At 41.2% G+C, this 18,727-nt stretch overlaps 1 protein-coding gene across 4 annotated transcripts in view; it reads right to left on the reverse strand.

The window, feature by feature from the left end:
* CACNA2D4 (calcium voltage-gated channel auxiliary subunit alpha2delta 4) overlaps positions 1 to 18,727 on the reverse strand; it is a 256,717-nt gene that overhangs the window by 14,357 nt on the left and 223,633 nt on the right. For 2 of the 4 annotated variants that reach the window (XM_040436624.1, XM_040436608.1), the window contains exons 27-30: positions 3,202 to 3,263; positions 2,129 to 2,143; positions 1,852 to 1,896; positions 1,667 to 1,729 (exon numbers count right to left, since the gene is read on the reverse strand). In XM_040436624.1, coding sequence (XP_040292558.1) covers positions 1,667 to 1,729; positions 1,852 to 1,896; positions 2,129 to 2,143; positions 3,202 to 3,263 — 185 coding nt within the window. The remainder of the gene's footprint in view (positions 1 to 1,666; positions 1,730 to 1,851; positions 1,897 to 2,128; positions 2,144 to 3,201; positions 3,264 to 18,727) is intronic. The other 2 variants (XM_040436631.1, XM_040436615.1) reach the window with 1 other exon arrangement.

The raw sequence follows: 18,727 nt of genomic DNA on the forward strand, positions 1-18,727 counted from the left end.
TTTATCCCCAGGACTGTGACTGTGACTGTCACGAGGGGACATCCTCTGCGTCTGGAGGAAAGAAGGTTTGTACACAAACATAGAAAAGGATTCTTTACGGTAAGAGCAGTGAGACTATGGAACTCTCTGCCTGAGGAGGTGGTGATGATGAGTACAATAAAGGAATTCAAGAGGGGCCTGGATGTATTTCTGGAGCATAATAATATTACAGGCTATAGCTACTAGAGAGGGGTCGTTGATCCAGGGAGTTATTCTGATTGCCTGATTGGAGTCGGGAAGGAATTTTTTATTCCCCTAAAGTGGGGCAAATTGGCTTCTACCTCACAGGTTTTTTTTGCCTTCTTCTGGATCAACTTGCAGGATAACAGGCCGAACTGGATGGACAAATGTCTTTTTTCGGCCTTATGTACTATGTTACTATGGGCTGCAAAACAAATCCATCCTGTTTCCGTTATGCAGGGGAGTCCTCTCCTGCATAACGGAAACGGGACAGATCCGTTTTGCAGCACATAGACTTTTATTATGACATTAAGTCATAGAATTGCGTTATGGTCCGTGGTAACGGAATCCATAACACAATTCACCTTTTACCACCAAACGAAGTGTAAACGATTTTCATAAGCGGGAATTCGCTCATCTCTAGTCACTGCACCTCTGCTAACAAACTTGCATCCGCAGAAAAGTCTTCAGTTTCGCAGCAGTATCAAAATTGGACCTCCGCTGATTGACAAATGGTTGCCTTCTTCAATGAGTTCAACATTTTCTACTTCATGGAACGGATGGACGTTGGCGTGTCAGGCGAGAAACATTAGAGAACAAACACCCCGCAATCACTGCTGGAAGAACACAAGCTGGTGATGGCACGTTATGGTCTGGGGAATGTTTTTGTGTCCTTCTCTGGGCCCACTCATCCATATGGAAGGCACTCTTAACCAATTTGGACATGCTGATTGTCTTCCCTGGGGCGGGTGGGATCTTCCAGCAAGACAATGCAACATGTCACACAGCTAAAAATGTTTGACATTGGTTGGAAGAGCATAACCAAGACTTCCAAGTACTACCCTGGTCCCCTAATTCCCCAGACAAACCCAAATGAGCATCTGTGGGACCACCTTGATCATTGTGTTTGCTCTATAGTTCCTCCTCAACGCACCCTCCAGCAGCCATGGAATGCACTGCAGTCAGCATGGCTCCAGATACCTGTGACAACCAGGACCTTACTGAGTCACTCCCAGGGCCTCTAGCTGCTGTCCATGCTGCACATGGTGGTTCTCTGGAATTTCCAATAATCCACCAACTTGGACAAAATACTAAACACCATCCTATCCAGGCAACTCCCAACATTATTTCTCTGTCATCTCAATATCTAACATATTATCCCTCCCAGAGGACCCATGGTACAAGTTCCATATAGCTCCACCTATCCACCTCTTACCCATTGCTATTTTTTTCTGATTTTGGGCCCTAACGTCTAGACCTAGAAGCCAGCACCTATAGTGTCCCCTCAACAATTGCACCAAGTTGGACCACACCATAAACCTACAAAACCCATGAAAAAACACTTTATCCCACCCTTGTATCTGCAATTTCTCAGTGGTGGCACCCAACTTGAAACCCTCCACTTCAGCTGCTGTTCCTACTCCGTCTCCTCCCATCCTCCACTTACCTGCTCTAGGTCCTTGGACAGCACAATGAAGCCATTACTGTCAATCAGGTAACAGTTCAGCCTCTGAAAGAGAGAAGCAGAATTTCCTCATTTCACAGAGCGGGCACAGTGTAGATGGCCAGACGGCACACATATCCCAGCTTTCCTTTTGATGGATCACTGATTCATCAATGACCCATACGTACCTCGTCCTCACAGCTCAATGGACACATGCCATCCACAGTACTGCACTACAGAAGATACAGATTGTATTACAGGTGAATACACAAGCATTAGTCACACTGTACAAAACAATTACATGCCCCTTTAAATGCTCCATAAGCTGTGACCCAAGCCCAATAAAGATTCCCAGAGGATGAAGTCTGCTACAGGAAGGGGTCTTCTACTGGACATCAGGAGGCCATCATGACCCTGACCACAACTAGTAACTCTATAGTTCCCAATTCTGTAGAAAAAACTTACGTCAGTGTCGTTGGGCTGGAAGCGATGAGACCACCAGGGGAAGATAAAAAGAAAATGGTCATAAGTGTAAAGTGACAACAGTATGTAATACAAGGCACACAGGAGGAGATTTATCAAAACGGGTGTAAAGGAAAACTGGCTTAGTTGCCCATAGCACCTATCGGAGATCCTTTGGAAAATGAAAGGATCAAGCTGATTGTTTTTTATGGGCAACTAAACTAGTTTTCCTTTACACCAGTTTTGATAAATATTCCCTATAATGCCTATAAATCTGGTATAAATCTAGGTATATTCCCCTTTCAGCAAAGCTGGGTTCAAACTCATATCACAGCTGTCATGCCGAGCTTTTGTCATCCAGCTTCCTCAGATAGAGTTATAATTTTTTACAATGTGATAGACAAGGACGACTCTGGAATCTCTATTTTTATTGGAGTAGCGTCAATCTGTTAAACTACAATTCCTGGTCGGGGCTTACTGAGAGTTGTAGTTGGGTATCCAGAGGTTGGAGACCACTGATAATCTGTGTCTTAGGATTCTGTGCTGAACATGAGCATCATGTGAGCACAGAGAGGATGGGCATAGAAGGCCAACTATATTCCCGCCCTGTGACTGGGCATTTTAAAGGTCATTCAGTGAAAGCAATGGAGTACTCCTGGTGCAGAGTATATATATATATATATATATATATATATAGAAATGGAAGTTCAAGGCAGCACTCCTCAGTATAAGATGTTAGGGTGCCAGCAGTGAGAACACCCTACCGAGGTGTATAATGTAGATGAAGAAAGACACTGCGGCACATCCGTTTAGTGAAAAAAGTGTGACCCTTTATTCACCCATGCAACGTTTCGGTCCGCTTGCTGGGACCATTTTCTTGAAAATGGTCCCAGCAAGCGGACCGAAACGTCGCATGGGTGAATAAAGGGTCACACTTTTTTCACTAAACGGATGTGCCGCAGTGTCTTTCTTCATCTATATATATATATATATATATATATATATATATTATAGCGCCCTTTTGTTCAACAGGTTGTTCAAGGAGATGTCTCTGGTATCATTTTACTGCCACTTACCTGCAGTGCCACCTTCCAGAAGATATCCCGCAACACAGACAGTTTCATCTGGACCCCAATAGCTGTAAACATTAGAGAAGATGATGACTACATACAGAGGATAACCCCTAGGGGGTGCTAGTTCTTCACCTTGTCACTTTGTCCTTCTCCGCTCGTGACAAAGCATCAATTTTATGTAAACAATGAGGTGCCAGGACTTGTAATTTCCAAGCCTGCCACACATGAGGGAGTGCCATCAGCCACTTCATTATCTGCTCGACCTCCACACACTGCACAAAGTCATTAACAAAAATGCAGAATACAGTGGGTACAGCCAGACACATGCCAGCCAGGGGGCTGCAAACTGTGCCACCAAAATGTGTAACCTGCACCATTAAGGATGGGGTGTACAGTCTATGCTTCTGTACAGATCTGCAGTACTATACCTTGTGCTATCATGTCTTTCACTTGAGTCACAACCAGCTGGTTTTCTGTAAGCTGGCAGGCTGTAGAAACTTATAGCTGCAGAACCTGCTGCCCCCTACTGTCTTCCTTATGGCTCGCAGGATACAGGACCCATCTCTCTCTGCTCCCCCTGCTGATACATTCCTGTAGGCTCTCAGGAGATAGGACATTACATTTCTTGGCTGCCCTCTGTTGGTTAACTCTCTGGATACAGGAAATGGCATGGCCACTGCTGCCTACTACTGGCATCACCCACCTAGATTTCCATAAAAAGGGCATCACTTCTTTCATTCACCTCTAGGCCCCTGCTGGTATGCTGTTAGTTCTCAGAATTAATAAGATACGGCATCTCTGCCTCCCACTACTGGTACCATCTTCGCTATCAAGATACAAGACATCTCATCTCTGTGCTGCCCCCTGCTGGTATCCTTTTACAGGACTTCACATACAGTATCTGGATTCCCTTTAGGAGTGCACAGTGGCATCCAGCAGAATTGTGAATGCAGCTCTGGATGAAACTGAAGGATAAGACATGATATAAAACAAGGTCAGGGCAAGGCTCAGCTTTTTCTGTTTGACCACTGATTTTGCAGAGAAGATATGCTGGGAGCTATAGGAGGGCCACAGCTTGGGGCCAGTAATCTATTACTTTTATCATTCTTTTCTAACCTCAGAAGAAGAATTAATAAAGCATCAGAGGGAACCCCAATACTGACCACAGGAGACAGGGTTAAATCATCAGATGACTGAACTAAGAATATCCCCCTTCCTAGTGACTTCCCACCTAAAGTTCTCACCTTCCCTTGTTGCCACCTCTCACTCTCCCAGCAGTGGTAACGTGAAGTTTTCCTCTGCGTCATTAAGGCACAAATATAGGAACTTTAAAACCATGTCACATCCCATATATAACCAGCGGAGGGGAATTCATAAGTCGTGCATGTGACCACTAGGCTCTTCAACAGAAATTTTAAACTGAGCTCTGAATCTTTATAAAGAAGTTCTTTATAATTATTATGAAACTGAACAATCTATCACTAAGAATGATGTTTATCCATTTACTAAAGATAAGCTGTGATATCATTGGGAATGCAGCCTATCCATTAACTAAAGAGCAGTGGTGACATCACTGACAATGCAGTCTATTCATTAACTAAACAGCAGTGGTGACATCACAGAGAATGTAGCATATTCATTCAGCAGAGATCCGCGGTGACATCACTGAAAATGCAGCCTATCCATTAACTAAACAGCAGTGGTGACACCACAGAGAATGCAGCCTATCCATTAACTAAATAGCAGTGGTGATATCACTGAGAATGCAGCCTATGTATTTACTAAAGATAGCTTATGACATCACTTAGAATGCAACCTATCCATTCCTAGAGATCAGCAGTGACATCACTGAGAATGCAGCCTATCCATTAACTAAAGAGCAGTGGTGACATCACGGAGAATGCAGCCTATTCATTCACCAGAGATCAGCAGTGACATCACTGAGAATGCAGCCTATGCATTCAGAAGAGATCAGTGGTGACATCACTAAGAATGCAGCCTATCCATTCACTAGAGATCTGTGGTGACATCACTGAGGATGCAGGATATCCATTCACTGAAGATCAGTGGTGACATCACTGAGAATGCAGTCTATCCATTCACTAGAGATCAGCAGTGACATCACTGAGAATGCAGCCTATGCATTCACTAGAGATCAGTGGTGACATCACAGAGAATGAAGTATATCCATTCACTGAAGATCAGTGGTGACATCACAGAGAATGAAGTATATCCATTCACTAGAGCTCAGCGATGACATCACTGAGAATGCAATCTATCCATTCACTAGAGATCAGCAGTGCCATCACTGAGAATGCAGCCTATCCATTCACTAGAAATATGCAGTGCCATCACTGAGAATGCAGCCTATCCATTCACTAGAGATATGCAGTGCCATCACTGAGAATGCAGCCTATCCATTCACTAGAGATCAGTGGTGACATCACTGAGAATGCAGCCTATCCATTCACTAGAGATCAGTGGTGACATCACTGAGAACACAGCCTATCCATTCACTAAAGATGAGTAGTGAAATCATTGAGAATGCAGCCTATGCATCCACAAGAGATCAGTGGTGACATCACTAAGAATGCAGCCTATCCATTCACTAGAGATAACTTGTGACATCACTGAGAATGCAGCCTATCCATTCACTGGAGATCTGTGGTGACATCACTGAGAATGCAGGATATCCATTCACTGAAGATCAGTGGTGAAATCACTAAGAATTCAGTCTATCCATTCACTAGAGATAACTTGTGACATCACTGAGAATGCAGTCTATCCATTCCCTAAAGATCAGCAGTGACATCACTGAGAATGCAACCTATCCATTCACTAGAGATATGCAGTGCCATCACTGAGAATGCAGCCTATCCATTCACTAGAGATGAGTGGTGACATCACAGAGGATGCAGCCTATCCATTCACTAGAGATCAGTGGTGACATCAATGAGAATTCAGCCTATTCATTCACTAGAGATCAGCTGTGACATCACTGAGAATGCAGCCTATCCATTCACTAGAGATCAGAGGTGAAATCACAGAGAATACAGTTTATCAATTTACTAGAGTTTAGTTGTGACATCACTGAGAATGCAGCCTATCCATTCACTAGAGCAGCAGTGACATCACTGAGAACACAGCCTATCCATTCACTAACGATCAGTAGTGAAATCACTGATAATGCAGCCTATTCATTCAGTAGAGATCAGTGGTGACATCATTGAGAATGCTGCCTATGCATTAACTAGAGATAAGTTGTGACATCACTGAGAATGCAGCCTATCCATTCACTACAGCAGCAATGACATGAGTGAGAACACAGCCTATCCATTCAGTAGAGATCAGTGGTGACATCACTGAGAATGCAGCCTATCCATTCACTAGAGATCAGTGGTGACATCACCGAGAATGCAGCCTATCCATTCACTAGAGAGCCGCGGTGACATCACTGAGAATGCAGCCTATCCATTCACTAGAGAGCCGCGGTGACATCACTGAGAATGCAGCCTATCCATTCACTAGAAAGCAGCGGTGAGATCACTAGGAATGCAGCCTATCCATTCACCAGAGATCAGTGGTGACATCAATGGTGAATGCAGGGCAGAATGCAGTCTGTAGATTTGCTACAGCTCAGCCATGATTTACTGAGAATTTTCCTCCTCAGACTATCAGTATACGTTACTTTGTAATGTTGCTGTGGACAAGAAGTTGTTAGCCATTCTGGAGTTATGTAGCTACATCGTCAGTTCACCCAGACACACACCTGCATGCATACAGACACAAACCTCTTCTGTATGTTGCCACAACCCTGTGCCTTTTGTGTATAAATCAGTACCTACGGAGAAGGTACTCCAACAGTGATGCCCACAAATACCCTGTAAGCTAAGAATATAAAGACTGACCTGCATGGTCCCCCAAACTCAACCCCATCAAACACCTTTGGGATGAACTAGAACAGAGTTTGCGAGCCAGGCCCTCTCATCCAATCAGTGTCTGGCCTCAAAAATGCTCTTCTGGATGAATGGGCAAGAATTCCCACAGAAACACAAGATCTTGTTGGGAAACATAGGATACAGTAGAAGGAGCATGGTCCCACAGCAGCACAAAGTATTTCAGGAAAGGTGGGTGCTGACCTTGTTTGGGATCACAGATCAATGTTGCATAGCCAAAGGAGCAGGGCCCTAGCAGCACTGTGAGGGAAGTCCCAGACAACTACAGCTACTTAGTGGAAGGAGCAAAGTTCTCAGAAGCAAAGTGTATTTCAGAGGGTTGATCTTCTGGGAGAACATGGAGTAAAAGTAGAAGAGGAAAGGCCCAACAGGTGCACAGAGCATTTCAGGAGATAATATGCTGATCTGGTAAGAGGACACAGACTAAACGTTATATGGTAGAAAGAGCAGAGTCCCAAAAGAGAACAAGAGTGTTTCAGGAGATGGTTTTCTGATCTTGGGGGAGTACACAGAGACAGAGTTACATTCTGGAAGGATCAGTGCACCCAGCAGCACATAGTATTTCAGGAGAGGCATATGCTGATCTTGGGGCAGCAGCATGATGCTGTTAGTGAGGGTATTCTAGCGTGATCTTTGTATAATATTCTCAGCTCTGCCACACAGATGCTATGGTCCAGTTGCTGGGAATTATTTCAGGACCATAGTCAGTGCCACCTGTTACAGATTGAGGCTGGTTGCCTACTGGTCACTGTCCTCCACAGGCCGGTCACCTGCTGCGCTCCTCTTGATGCTCCTAGTCTGGGCACTTGACATCATGGTTTATGGTTTGGGACTTGCTGGCTTCACACTGGAGGTTTAAGGTGGGCGGTGAATGCCATTGTGCTCCACAAATGGGCGATTTCAGCTGACAACATTAATTACAGGGAGGCAACAACGGCAAGACAGTAATATCTTGATCGGACCCCCGAAAACAACAGCAAACAAAAGACAAGAACAGCGAAGACACCCACATAATGAAGGGCACTGGAGCCCGCAGAAGAGCAAAGTATGGTGCAAGGAAGACAACAAAAGGGGATGTAGTGGTGGAGGAGGGGGGCAAATACAGAAAAACCAAAATAGCTGGAGAGATATATACTGATGGAGAAAGAGACAGCAAGTGAGGAAAGTGACAGCAAGTGGGGACAGAGATGGTAAATGAGGGAAAAGACGAAAGAGACAGTGAGGGAGGGAGGAGACAAGAGACAGGAAAAGAGGAAAGAGACAGTGAGGGAGGGAGAAGACAAGAGACGGGCAAAGAGGAAAAAGCAAGTGAGGGATATACAGCAGTCTGAGGGAGGAAGAGACTGCAAGTGAGGAGAGATACAGCAAGAGAGGAAAGAGACAGCAAATGGGGGAGGATTTAACAAGACAGGGAAATTAGAATGTATACGTGAGGGGGGAAGAGACAGCAAGTGAGGGAAAAGATAGCAAGTGAAAGTCCCAAGAGGTTTCTGAAAAGGTGGTAAGTCATCTGTCCATTAAAATTTAGACAATGATGAGCCGAAGAAGCAGGAGGTCAAACTTATAGGGGTGAAGAACATAAAGTAGGTGTAGGACAGAAAGAGACCCTCCCCTGCTCTGGACTGCAATCATCGGATTAGCATCTAGTCATGAGCCTGGCACCACGAGAGTGGCTGATAATTGGGTGCTAGCAGAGAGCAGTGCAGGACCTGGCAGGTGACATTCTGTATGATTGGCACAATGGTGAGGGATCTTGGATGAGGATGTGGGTCTTGTTAAAGTGTTGGCACTACTATTTCACCCATACTACTATATCAGCACCCATCTCCATGGAGCAGCACAAATACAATAATTCCTAGGCATCACTAGGTCTTCTCTAGAACTCAGAGAAAAGGGGTCAGTTTTGGAGTCTAAGTTTGGGACTTTTATAGAGCTCTTTGCCTCAAAACTCAGCTCTTTGTGTAGCAAAATTCTCCGTCTTCCTAATTTCCTGACCGGAAGTTACAGTGAAGTTGCAGCCAGTCACGGTCTCTATTTCTACAAGCCCGCTAGATAACATTAGACTGACCCCTCTTTCTCCTCCTCATGACACCAAAAAGAGGAAACAAAATGGCCATCAAAGTGGAATATTTCTTATTTCATATAGGCTTGTGCCGTGCACATATTAATAGGCATGTCACATTGTGAGCATTATATTTGTTCCACAGCCTCATGCATTCCAGGTCATAAACAGAACTGTATGCAATAATGGCTGTAGGTGTGTTGCCTTCTCCTGTGTATATCACCCCAAATCTCCCCAACATCTGGCCTCTCCATCCTTCTAACACACGTGTTGTCATACAAACCCAACACCAGGGGCGAATTGGCCAAAGACCCGGTGGGCCCATGCCTTGGAGGGCCACCCAAGCCCTCTCCAGTGGCCGCAGGTATCCTCCTCTGGATGGCAATACATTTGAAGACTGTGATGCAGGTGGTTTTTCACGTCTAATGGCGGTGGTTCTGTGTTCGAGGATTCCCATTCCTCGCAGCTATATAAAGTAGTTACGTGTGTATTATTACATATATATGTTTTGGTGTGAATATGTATATATATATTGAATTGTTGAACTGTACATGCAGCTATGGCTCAGTGTCTGGATATCATCTCAAGGGGTTACGAGTGTTTGTACGTATGTGCATGTGTACATCTACATATGAGTGCATCTGTGGTTAGTTCTCCAAGATGCTTGGAACAACCTCCCCGCTGAGTTCCTTCAAAAACTGTGTACAAGTTTACCTAGAAGAACTGATGCTGTTCTGACGGCAAAGGGCGGTCACATCAAATATTGATTGAATTTAGATTTCTCTTGTTGTTCACAGGCTACATTCACTCGACTGAAAAACGGACGTGTGATGGACTTTTTTTTATAGGCTGTCACGTGAACAATGGTAGTCTAGGGTGTTATTCAAATGGCCGTTTGTTTTTTTTTGACAGCCTGTGAATAAAGGCCGCCCAAAAACAGGACATGTCCTACTTTGTTTTCCTGGACCGACATCCCACCTACAATTGAAGGGGCCCCTTTTTTACAGCTATCCCTCAGGAAGACAGTAAAAAAAAAAGGCCATTAAAAATAGACCATTTTGCCATTTTTCCCGGCCGTCGTGTGAGTGTAGCCTACTGCAGTGTATAACATGTATAACACAAGTGTTTTAGGTTGTCCGTGTCTGGTTACGGAGGTTACATGTGCATGTGTTTATCGCTGCATATGTGTTAGGTGAGTGTATGTGTGAATATAGTTCTATATCTCTGTGTGTACATGTATGCATCTATGTGTGTACTGGAGATTCCTTCTCCCTTGTGGGTGAATGAGTGCAGCGTATAATAGGCAGCTGTGGCTGAGTGCTGGAGGTTGCCCATGTCTGGGTGCCATGAAGGGGGGTTACACGTGTGTGTGTGCTTGTGTGTGGCTTGCTGCCTGCCTACTCTGCTCAGTGCATTGAGTCCCTGTCATCCTACGTCGCCTTCGTCTTCCTTGCACTCTCATTCTCCCGGGCTTCCTTGCTGTTTCGGAGCCTTCAGCTGACTGCTCTCTTCTTGCCGGTAGACTGTGAGGGACACCACTCCGCTCACATCCCCAGTGCCGTCACTCCTCTCTGAACCTCTTGTTTATTGTCTCCCCCCCCCCCTTCCCCAAGGATGAAAGGTTGAAGCAGCAGAGGGCTCTTGGCATCGTCCCCATCTGAAGCCCTTTTGTTGGGGGTCCATGACTGGCAAACACTGTAAGGGTTCCTCTCATCTCCTGGCTGTTATCTGCTTGTCAGGGTCCTCAGACCTCCGAGGGACACGGTAAGGATCACACGGGTAATTTTGGATCATTTGGAGGGGAGGTTGTTGCTGGACACTTTGGACCAGAAGGAACAGGTGTGGGATGCAGAACGGGCGGGCAATGCTTAGGGTCATACAATATGTATCGTACATACATGCTGTCGGTATGTATATTGCAAGACTCAAATACCTCCCCTCTTTAACCCATTCCCTGCCGGTGCACAGTTATTTCCAGTGAGGGTACATGTGATGTAATATATTTTAAAGTCAGTCTTTAAATGGAGAGGGGGGTTATGTGGTGACTGGGGCTATCCTGAGTGTATGGAATGTGGCATCAAAATATTTGCTGGCCCCTAGTCCCAAATCTCATAGCACAGTGGGAGGTACCATGTACGTTTACATCCTAATACAGCCCCATCTCCCCCATCCTGTCTGTCCAATCCTATCTTGTCCAACAAGTCTTTTCATACTGAGGATGGGTATTTAGACTGGCACAGATTAGAGGTGCCCCAGTACCTACAGTAAACTGCATATATGACAAACAGGGGGCACCCAAACACATAATATGGGAGCCTGTCTGTGGGGCTGGGAACCTCTGGTATGGTTTTGCCCATTTTTGACTTCAAGTATACATTTCTTTGCATGTTATATATGGTGGTGGATTGTCAGCTCTGTAGACAAGCCTGTATATCTATTAACTCAGCAGGCTGGCGCTGGATGGTTTTGGTTTTGGAACTACTCTACATCACGAATCATAAGGGTCATTTGTGAGGTTTATACTGAAATTCCACAATAATGGCGCCGTGCATGATCATATACCCCATTCCACTGGTGAAAGAAGGTATTTCTGCTGCAGGCCCCTCTAAAGCAGCTGTTATTCTGCGTTCTACAACATTTATGACTACAGAATGCACATTAACCGCCATATTTGCGCCATCTTTTTACTTTGCTACTGATGAACCCCTCCCTCATCATTTTTTATTAACTATTCCTGTAAAAAACACCCTGAAGCAGACTGTGAGGCCCAATGCACACGAACGTATTTTCTTTTCGTGTCCGTTCCGTTTTTTTGCGGACCGTATACGGAACCACTCATTTCAATGGGTCCGCAAAAAAAAATGAAGTTACTCCGTGTGCATTCCGTTTCCGTATGTCCGTATTTCCGTTCCGCAAAAAAATAGAACATGTCCTATTATTGTCCGCATTACGGACAAGTATAGCACTGTTCTATTAGGGGCCAGGTGTTCCGTTCCGCAAAATACAGAATGCATACAGACGTCATCAGTATTTTTTGCGGATTGCACAATACATATGTGCATGAGGTCTGAACATGCAGATTTTTTGAGTTTCTAACAATAAAAGGTGCAAAGCTGAGCAATTTGACTGAAAAGTGACAGAGCAGATAAATGGCGGCAAATTGTTTCAGCCAGATTTTCTTTGAAAGATCCATTCAAGATGAAAGAGCCATTGCCATCAGGTTATTACATGATTATCCTGAAGGGACATTCCGCCCTCTATTTACTATGCAGATGACTATAAGCTAATGCTCCCTGTTATCATCCACTTCAGGTCATCGAGAGACTTTAAGATAGGTGAATCCAATTTATTATTCTCTGTTATCAGCCACCTCAGGCTGGGAAGAAAATCAACTGCACCCTCTTACCAGCCACTTTAGGCTGGCAAGAAGTAAAAAGTAGCTTTATTCAATGGGATGAGTGTAGAAACTTCCCTGACCCCCATGATCACTACTTTGTCACATATCTATAGCAAGGAGTACCCCCAGAGACATTTACATCCATACCGTATGTGACCAATATGAGCTGATCTTCTCATAACTCTCCTGCACTGTTATAAGCTCTGGATTGTGGGGTTAGCGTTTCCCAGTTGTGGACAATCTGAACTTTCTTTACTTACTTTTAATTTCAAATTGTCTGACATGAAAAAATCCTCCTAGCACAGATCATCGATAAGGAGACGTAAAGTAATATTATAGTAGTTATATTCTTGTACATAGGGGGCAGTATTATAGTAGCAATATCTTTGTACATAGGAAGCAGTATTAATTTATAGTAGTTATATTCTTGTACATAGGGGGCAGTATAATAGTAGCAATATTTTTGTACATAGGAGGCAGTATTATAGTAGTTATATTCTTGTACATTGGAGACAGTATTATAGTAGTTATATTCTTGTACATAGCAGAAGTATTACAGTAGTTATATTCTTGTACACAGGAGGTAGTATTATAGTAGTTATATTCTTGTACATAGGAGGCAGTATTATAGTAGTTATATTCTTGTACATAGAAGCAGTATTATAGTAGTTATATTCTTGTACATATGATCAGCATTATAGTAGTTATATTCTTGTACAAAGGAGTCAGTATTATAGTGGTTATATTCTTGTAGATAGGGGGCAGTATTATAGTAGTTATATTTGTGTACAAATGAAGCAGTATTATAGCAGTCTTATTCTTGTACATATGAGCAGTATTATAGTAGTTATATTCTTGTACACAGGAGGTAGTATTATAGTAGTTATATTCTTGCACACAGGAGGCAGTATTATAGTAGTTATAATCTTGTACACAGGAGGTAGTATTATAGCAGTTATATTCTTGCACACAGGAGGCAGTATTATAGTAGTTATAATCTTGTATATAGGGGCAGTATTATAGTAGTTATATTTTTGAACATAGGAGGCAGTGTTATAGTTATATTTTGTACAAAGGAAGCAGTATTATAGCAGTTGTATTCTTGTACATATGAGCAGTATTAAAGTAGTTATATTCTTGTACACAGGAGGTAGTATTATAGTAGTTATATTCCTGCACACAGGAAGCAGTATTATAGTAGTTATAATCTTGTATATAGGGGCAGTATTATAGTACTTATATTCTTGAACATAGGAGGCAGTATTATAGTAGTTATATTCTTGTACATATGAGCAGTATTATAGTAGTTATATTCTTGTACACAGGAGGCAGTATTATAGTAGTTATATTCTTGTACACAGGAGGCAGTATTATAATAGTTATATTCTTGTAAATAGGAGTCAGTATTATAGTGGTTATATTTTTGTACATAGGGGGCAGTATTATAGTAGTAACATATATTCTTGTAAATATGGGCAGTATTATAGTAGTTATATTCTTGTACATATGAGGCAGTATTATAGTAGTTGTACTCTTGTACATTGAGTCAGTATTATAAATATATTTTTGTACATAGGAAGCAGTATTATAGCAGTTGTATTTTTGTACATATGAGCAGCATTATAATAGTTATATTCTTGTACACAGGAGGCAGTATTATAGTAGCTCATTCTTGTATATAGAAGTAGTATTATTGCAGTTATATTCTTGAACATAAGGACAGTATTATATTAGTAGTAGTTATATTTTTGCACATAGGAGGCAGAATTATAATAATTATGTTCTTGTACATAGCAGGCAGTATTATAGTAGTTATATTCTTGTATGTAGAAAGCAGTATTATAGTAGCTGCATTCTTGTACATATGAGTACTATTACAGTAGTAATATTGTTGTGCATAGGAGGCAGTATTCTATTAGTTATATTCTTGTACATAGGAGGCAGTATTATAGTAGTTTATTCTTGTACATAGGAGCAATATTATAGCAGTTATATTCTTGCACATAGGGGGCAGTATTAAAGTAGTTATATTCTTGTACATAGGGCCAGTATTATAGTAGTTATATTCTTGCACATAGGAAGCAGTATTATAGTAGTTATATTCTTGTACATAGGGACAGCATTACAATAGTTGCATTCTTGTATATAACAACGGTATTATAGTAGTTATATTATTGTACATAGGAGGCAGTATTATAGTAGTTATATTTTTGCACATATGAGGCAGGATTATAATAATTATGTTCTTGTACATAGCAGACAGTATTATAGTATATAGTTATAAATCCCAGCCAGCTCAAGCAAGAATCTCGAGGCACGGAAGTGATGTGGACTATAACGGAAACAGGACGGATCCGTTTTGCAGCCCATAGACTTTTACTATGACTAAATGAATAACGGAATGCCTCTAAAGGCATTCCGTTATGCATTCCGTCATAGAATGGCGTTATGGTCCGTGGAAACGGAATCCATAATTCAATTCACCTTTTACCAACAAACGAAGTGTGAACGAATTTCAAAATAAGAAATTCGCTCATCTCTACTAGCAAGCAATAATGTCACTGTGTGTCTGTTTTCTTATTTGGATCCTTTAAACAAAAGTTATTCCATGTGCTGCACATAGGGGGCAGAATTAAAATATGTATTTTCTTGAATATAATGAGATCTATTTTAATAGTTTTCTTGTATATGGGGAAGTATTACAGATATATACAGGTAGATATATTGTTATACACAAGGGGCAGTATAGTACTATATTCTTGTACATAGGGAGCAGTATTATAATAGTTCTATCCTTGTACATGGGTAAGTATTATAGTATTCATAATCCTTTAGATAGGAAGCAGTAATATAGTAGTAATATTCTTGCACATAGGGAGTAGTATTATAATAGTTATATTCTTGTAGTATAGTATATATTATAATCCTTATTTTCTTACATATAGGGGAAGTATTATAGCGGATATTTTCCTCAAAACATGGGGCAGTATAGTAGTTACATACTTTTACATATGAGGCAGTATTATAGCAGTTATAATCTTGCACATATGGAACGATATTATATATGAATAGTTATATTCTTGTACATGTTGCAATATTATATTAGTAATATTCTCCTACATAGAAGGCAGAATTATAATAGTTATACACTTTCATTGGGGAAGAATTATATTAGTTATATTTTTGTACATTCTGTAAGGAGCAGTATCATAATAGTTATACTCTTGTACATACAGTATAGAACAGTATTAGTTATACTCTTGCCATATGGTCAGTATTATAATAGTTTTATTTCTGTACAATAATAGTAGTTATTTTCTTGTACATAAGGACAGCATTATAGTAGTTAAATTCTTGTACATAGGAGGCAGTATTATAGTAGTTATATTCTTGTACATAGGAGGCCGTATTATAGTAGTTATATTCTTATACATAGGAGGCAGTATTACAATAGAATTCTTTTTGCACTTTGGGGGCAGTATTATAGTAGTTATATTCTTATACAAAGGAGGCAGTATTATAGTAGTTATATTCTTGTACATAGGAGACAGTATTATAGTAGTTATATTCTTGTACATAGGGGGCAGTATTACAATAGTTTTATTTTTGCACTTTGGGGGCAGTATTATAGTAGTTTTATTCTTGTACATAGGAGGCAGTATTATAGTAGTTATATTCTTATTCATAGGAGGCAGTATTATAGTAGTTACATTCTTATTCATAGGAGGCAGTATTATAGTAGTTATATTCTTATACATAGGAGGCAGTGTTATAGTAGTTATATTCTTGTACATAGAAGGCAGTATTACAGTAGTTACATTCTTGTACATAGGGACAGTATTATAGTAGTTATATTCTTATACATAGAAGGCAGTATTACAGTAGTTATATTCTTGTACATAGGGACAGTATTATAGTAGTTATATTCTTGTACATAGAAGGCAGTATTACAGTAGTTACATTCTTGTACATAGGGACAGTATTATAGTAGTTATATTTTTGTACATAGGAGGCAGTATTATAGCAGTAATATTTTTGTACTTAAGAGACAACATTAGTTTTATTCTTGTACAGAGGGCCAGTATTAAAGGAGTTATATTTTTTGTACATATTAGACAGTATTATAGAAGTTATATTCTTGTATATAAGCTATATCCTTGCACATAGGAGTAAAGTACTAGTTACATTTTTGGGCCCAGGGGGAGTATTATAGTAGCTATATTTTTCTACACATGATGCAGTATTAAAACATTTGTCTTCATGCACATAGAGACCAACTTTACAGTAGATATTTTCTTGCACATAGGGGACAGTACTATATTAGATATTTTCTTGTGATAGTAGTCTGCAATGTGAGAAGGGAACCAGGTATGGGCTCATAGGATTCTTCCCTGCTAATCTGTTCATTGAGGAGTCATATTCTGTTTACAGAATATAATAAAGGATAAGCAATGTTAATGTACACTGCCATCTAAAGGACAAGTTATTGTAAAAGTCCAGTAAGCAATGGGTTAAAGAGAGGATAGATCGCCCATTATCTTTTCACCTCAGTGTATACTCTGGGCAAGTGTGAAGAACTGTCAGTATTTTTTATAACAGAATGATTTTCCTATTGTGAACTCACACAAAATCTAACATTTGTGTCTTGAATTTTTGTTTTATAATAACTCCATAACAGCTATAATGGATCAATTTCCAAACAGATAAAAATCCATTAATTCTGATAGATCCCACCGACTTATAATGGGATCTATCAAGTGTCTATGGGGATTATGGCATTTTTGATGGCATGAATAGAGCAGTTCACATAGCTATTTTTGTCATCAAACACGCCAGAACCCCTGAGTGAATGCAAATAATGCCAATGTGAATAGTCTTATTTTTGAAAATGGGGAAAATGAGGCAACTGACATCAGCTGCCAGGCAAACATGCTTACAAAGGCCGTAGACCGGTAAACGTGAGACTGGGAAAGTGTGAGATCTGGTCTTCATTCAGGAAAGTCATTTCTAAATCACAATATGAATGAGAGCATGATAGTATAACTGGGGGGAGCAGGTGCAGTGGCTGCTACATCCAAAATTACATGAATCCCTCAAGCTCAGCAGAAGCAAGTGAAATATATTCATTACAAGTCAATCCTACAGGAAGACAGGAAAATAGAACAAGACAGGGGCAAGAAGAGAGGAAGGAAAGGAAGGAGGAGGAGGAGGGAGTTGGAAGAGGAGGGAAGATGTAAGGAGGGAGAAGGAAAGGAGGGAGAAGGAAAGGAGGGAAGAAAGGAAGCAGCAGGGAAGAGAAGGAATGAGGGCGGTAGGGAAGAAAGGAAGGAAAAATAAATTGGAGAGGAAGGGAGGAAGTGAAGGAGAGAATAAATGGTGCAGGAAATAAGGAAAGGTGGGAAGAACAGATAAGGAAAGAGAGAATGAAGGAAAAGGGTAAGCATAAGCAAAGAGAAGCCAGGGACGGAACAGAGAAAAGGAGAAGGGAGAAAGGCTAGGTGGGAAAGAGAGAATGAGAAACAAGAGAACAATGAAAAGAAAGGAAGGGAGGGAGGAGTGAAGGAAAGTAAGGACTATGGAAGAAGGAAAGGGAGGAACAGGGAAAGGGAAGGTAGGGACTAGAGGGAGGAAGGAAGGAACAAACTTGGAAAGGAGGAAGTAAGGGCAGGATAAAAGGAAAAGGAAGAAAGCAGCAAGTAAATATAAAGTAAATGGTTAGAATGTAGTGAATGATACAGGTGCTAAGATATAATTATAGGGCAGTATAATACAGTATGCGACAGTACATTCTTACTGCAGATAGCCGACTTCTATAAGATGGATGTTTCCAATATTACAGTGATTGCATATACTAGTAATACAGATCAACAGGACAACCAGTGACATGTTACTAAAGATATTAATATATGTATGGGTGACCAGTTATCACCAGCGGTAACCGATATTCATTTACGTTATAACGATTCAGAATTGTAGACACCATAAATATTATTGCTACATGTTGGCAGCATTACAAAGACGAGGCTGTAATCAGAGACAGACAATGGGTCGGGGGTTAGAGAAGGAAGATCTCGTCCAATAAGATGAATCTGAGATGTTTTCCACAGAACTTGA

Source organism: Bufo bufo, chromosome 1 (assembly GCF_905171765.1).
Source record: "Bufo bufo chromosome 1, aBufBuf1.1, whole genome shotgun sequence".
In the NCBI taxonomy this organism is placed as follows: Eukaryota; Metazoa; Chordata; class Amphibia; order Anura; family Bufonidae; genus Bufo; species Bufo bufo.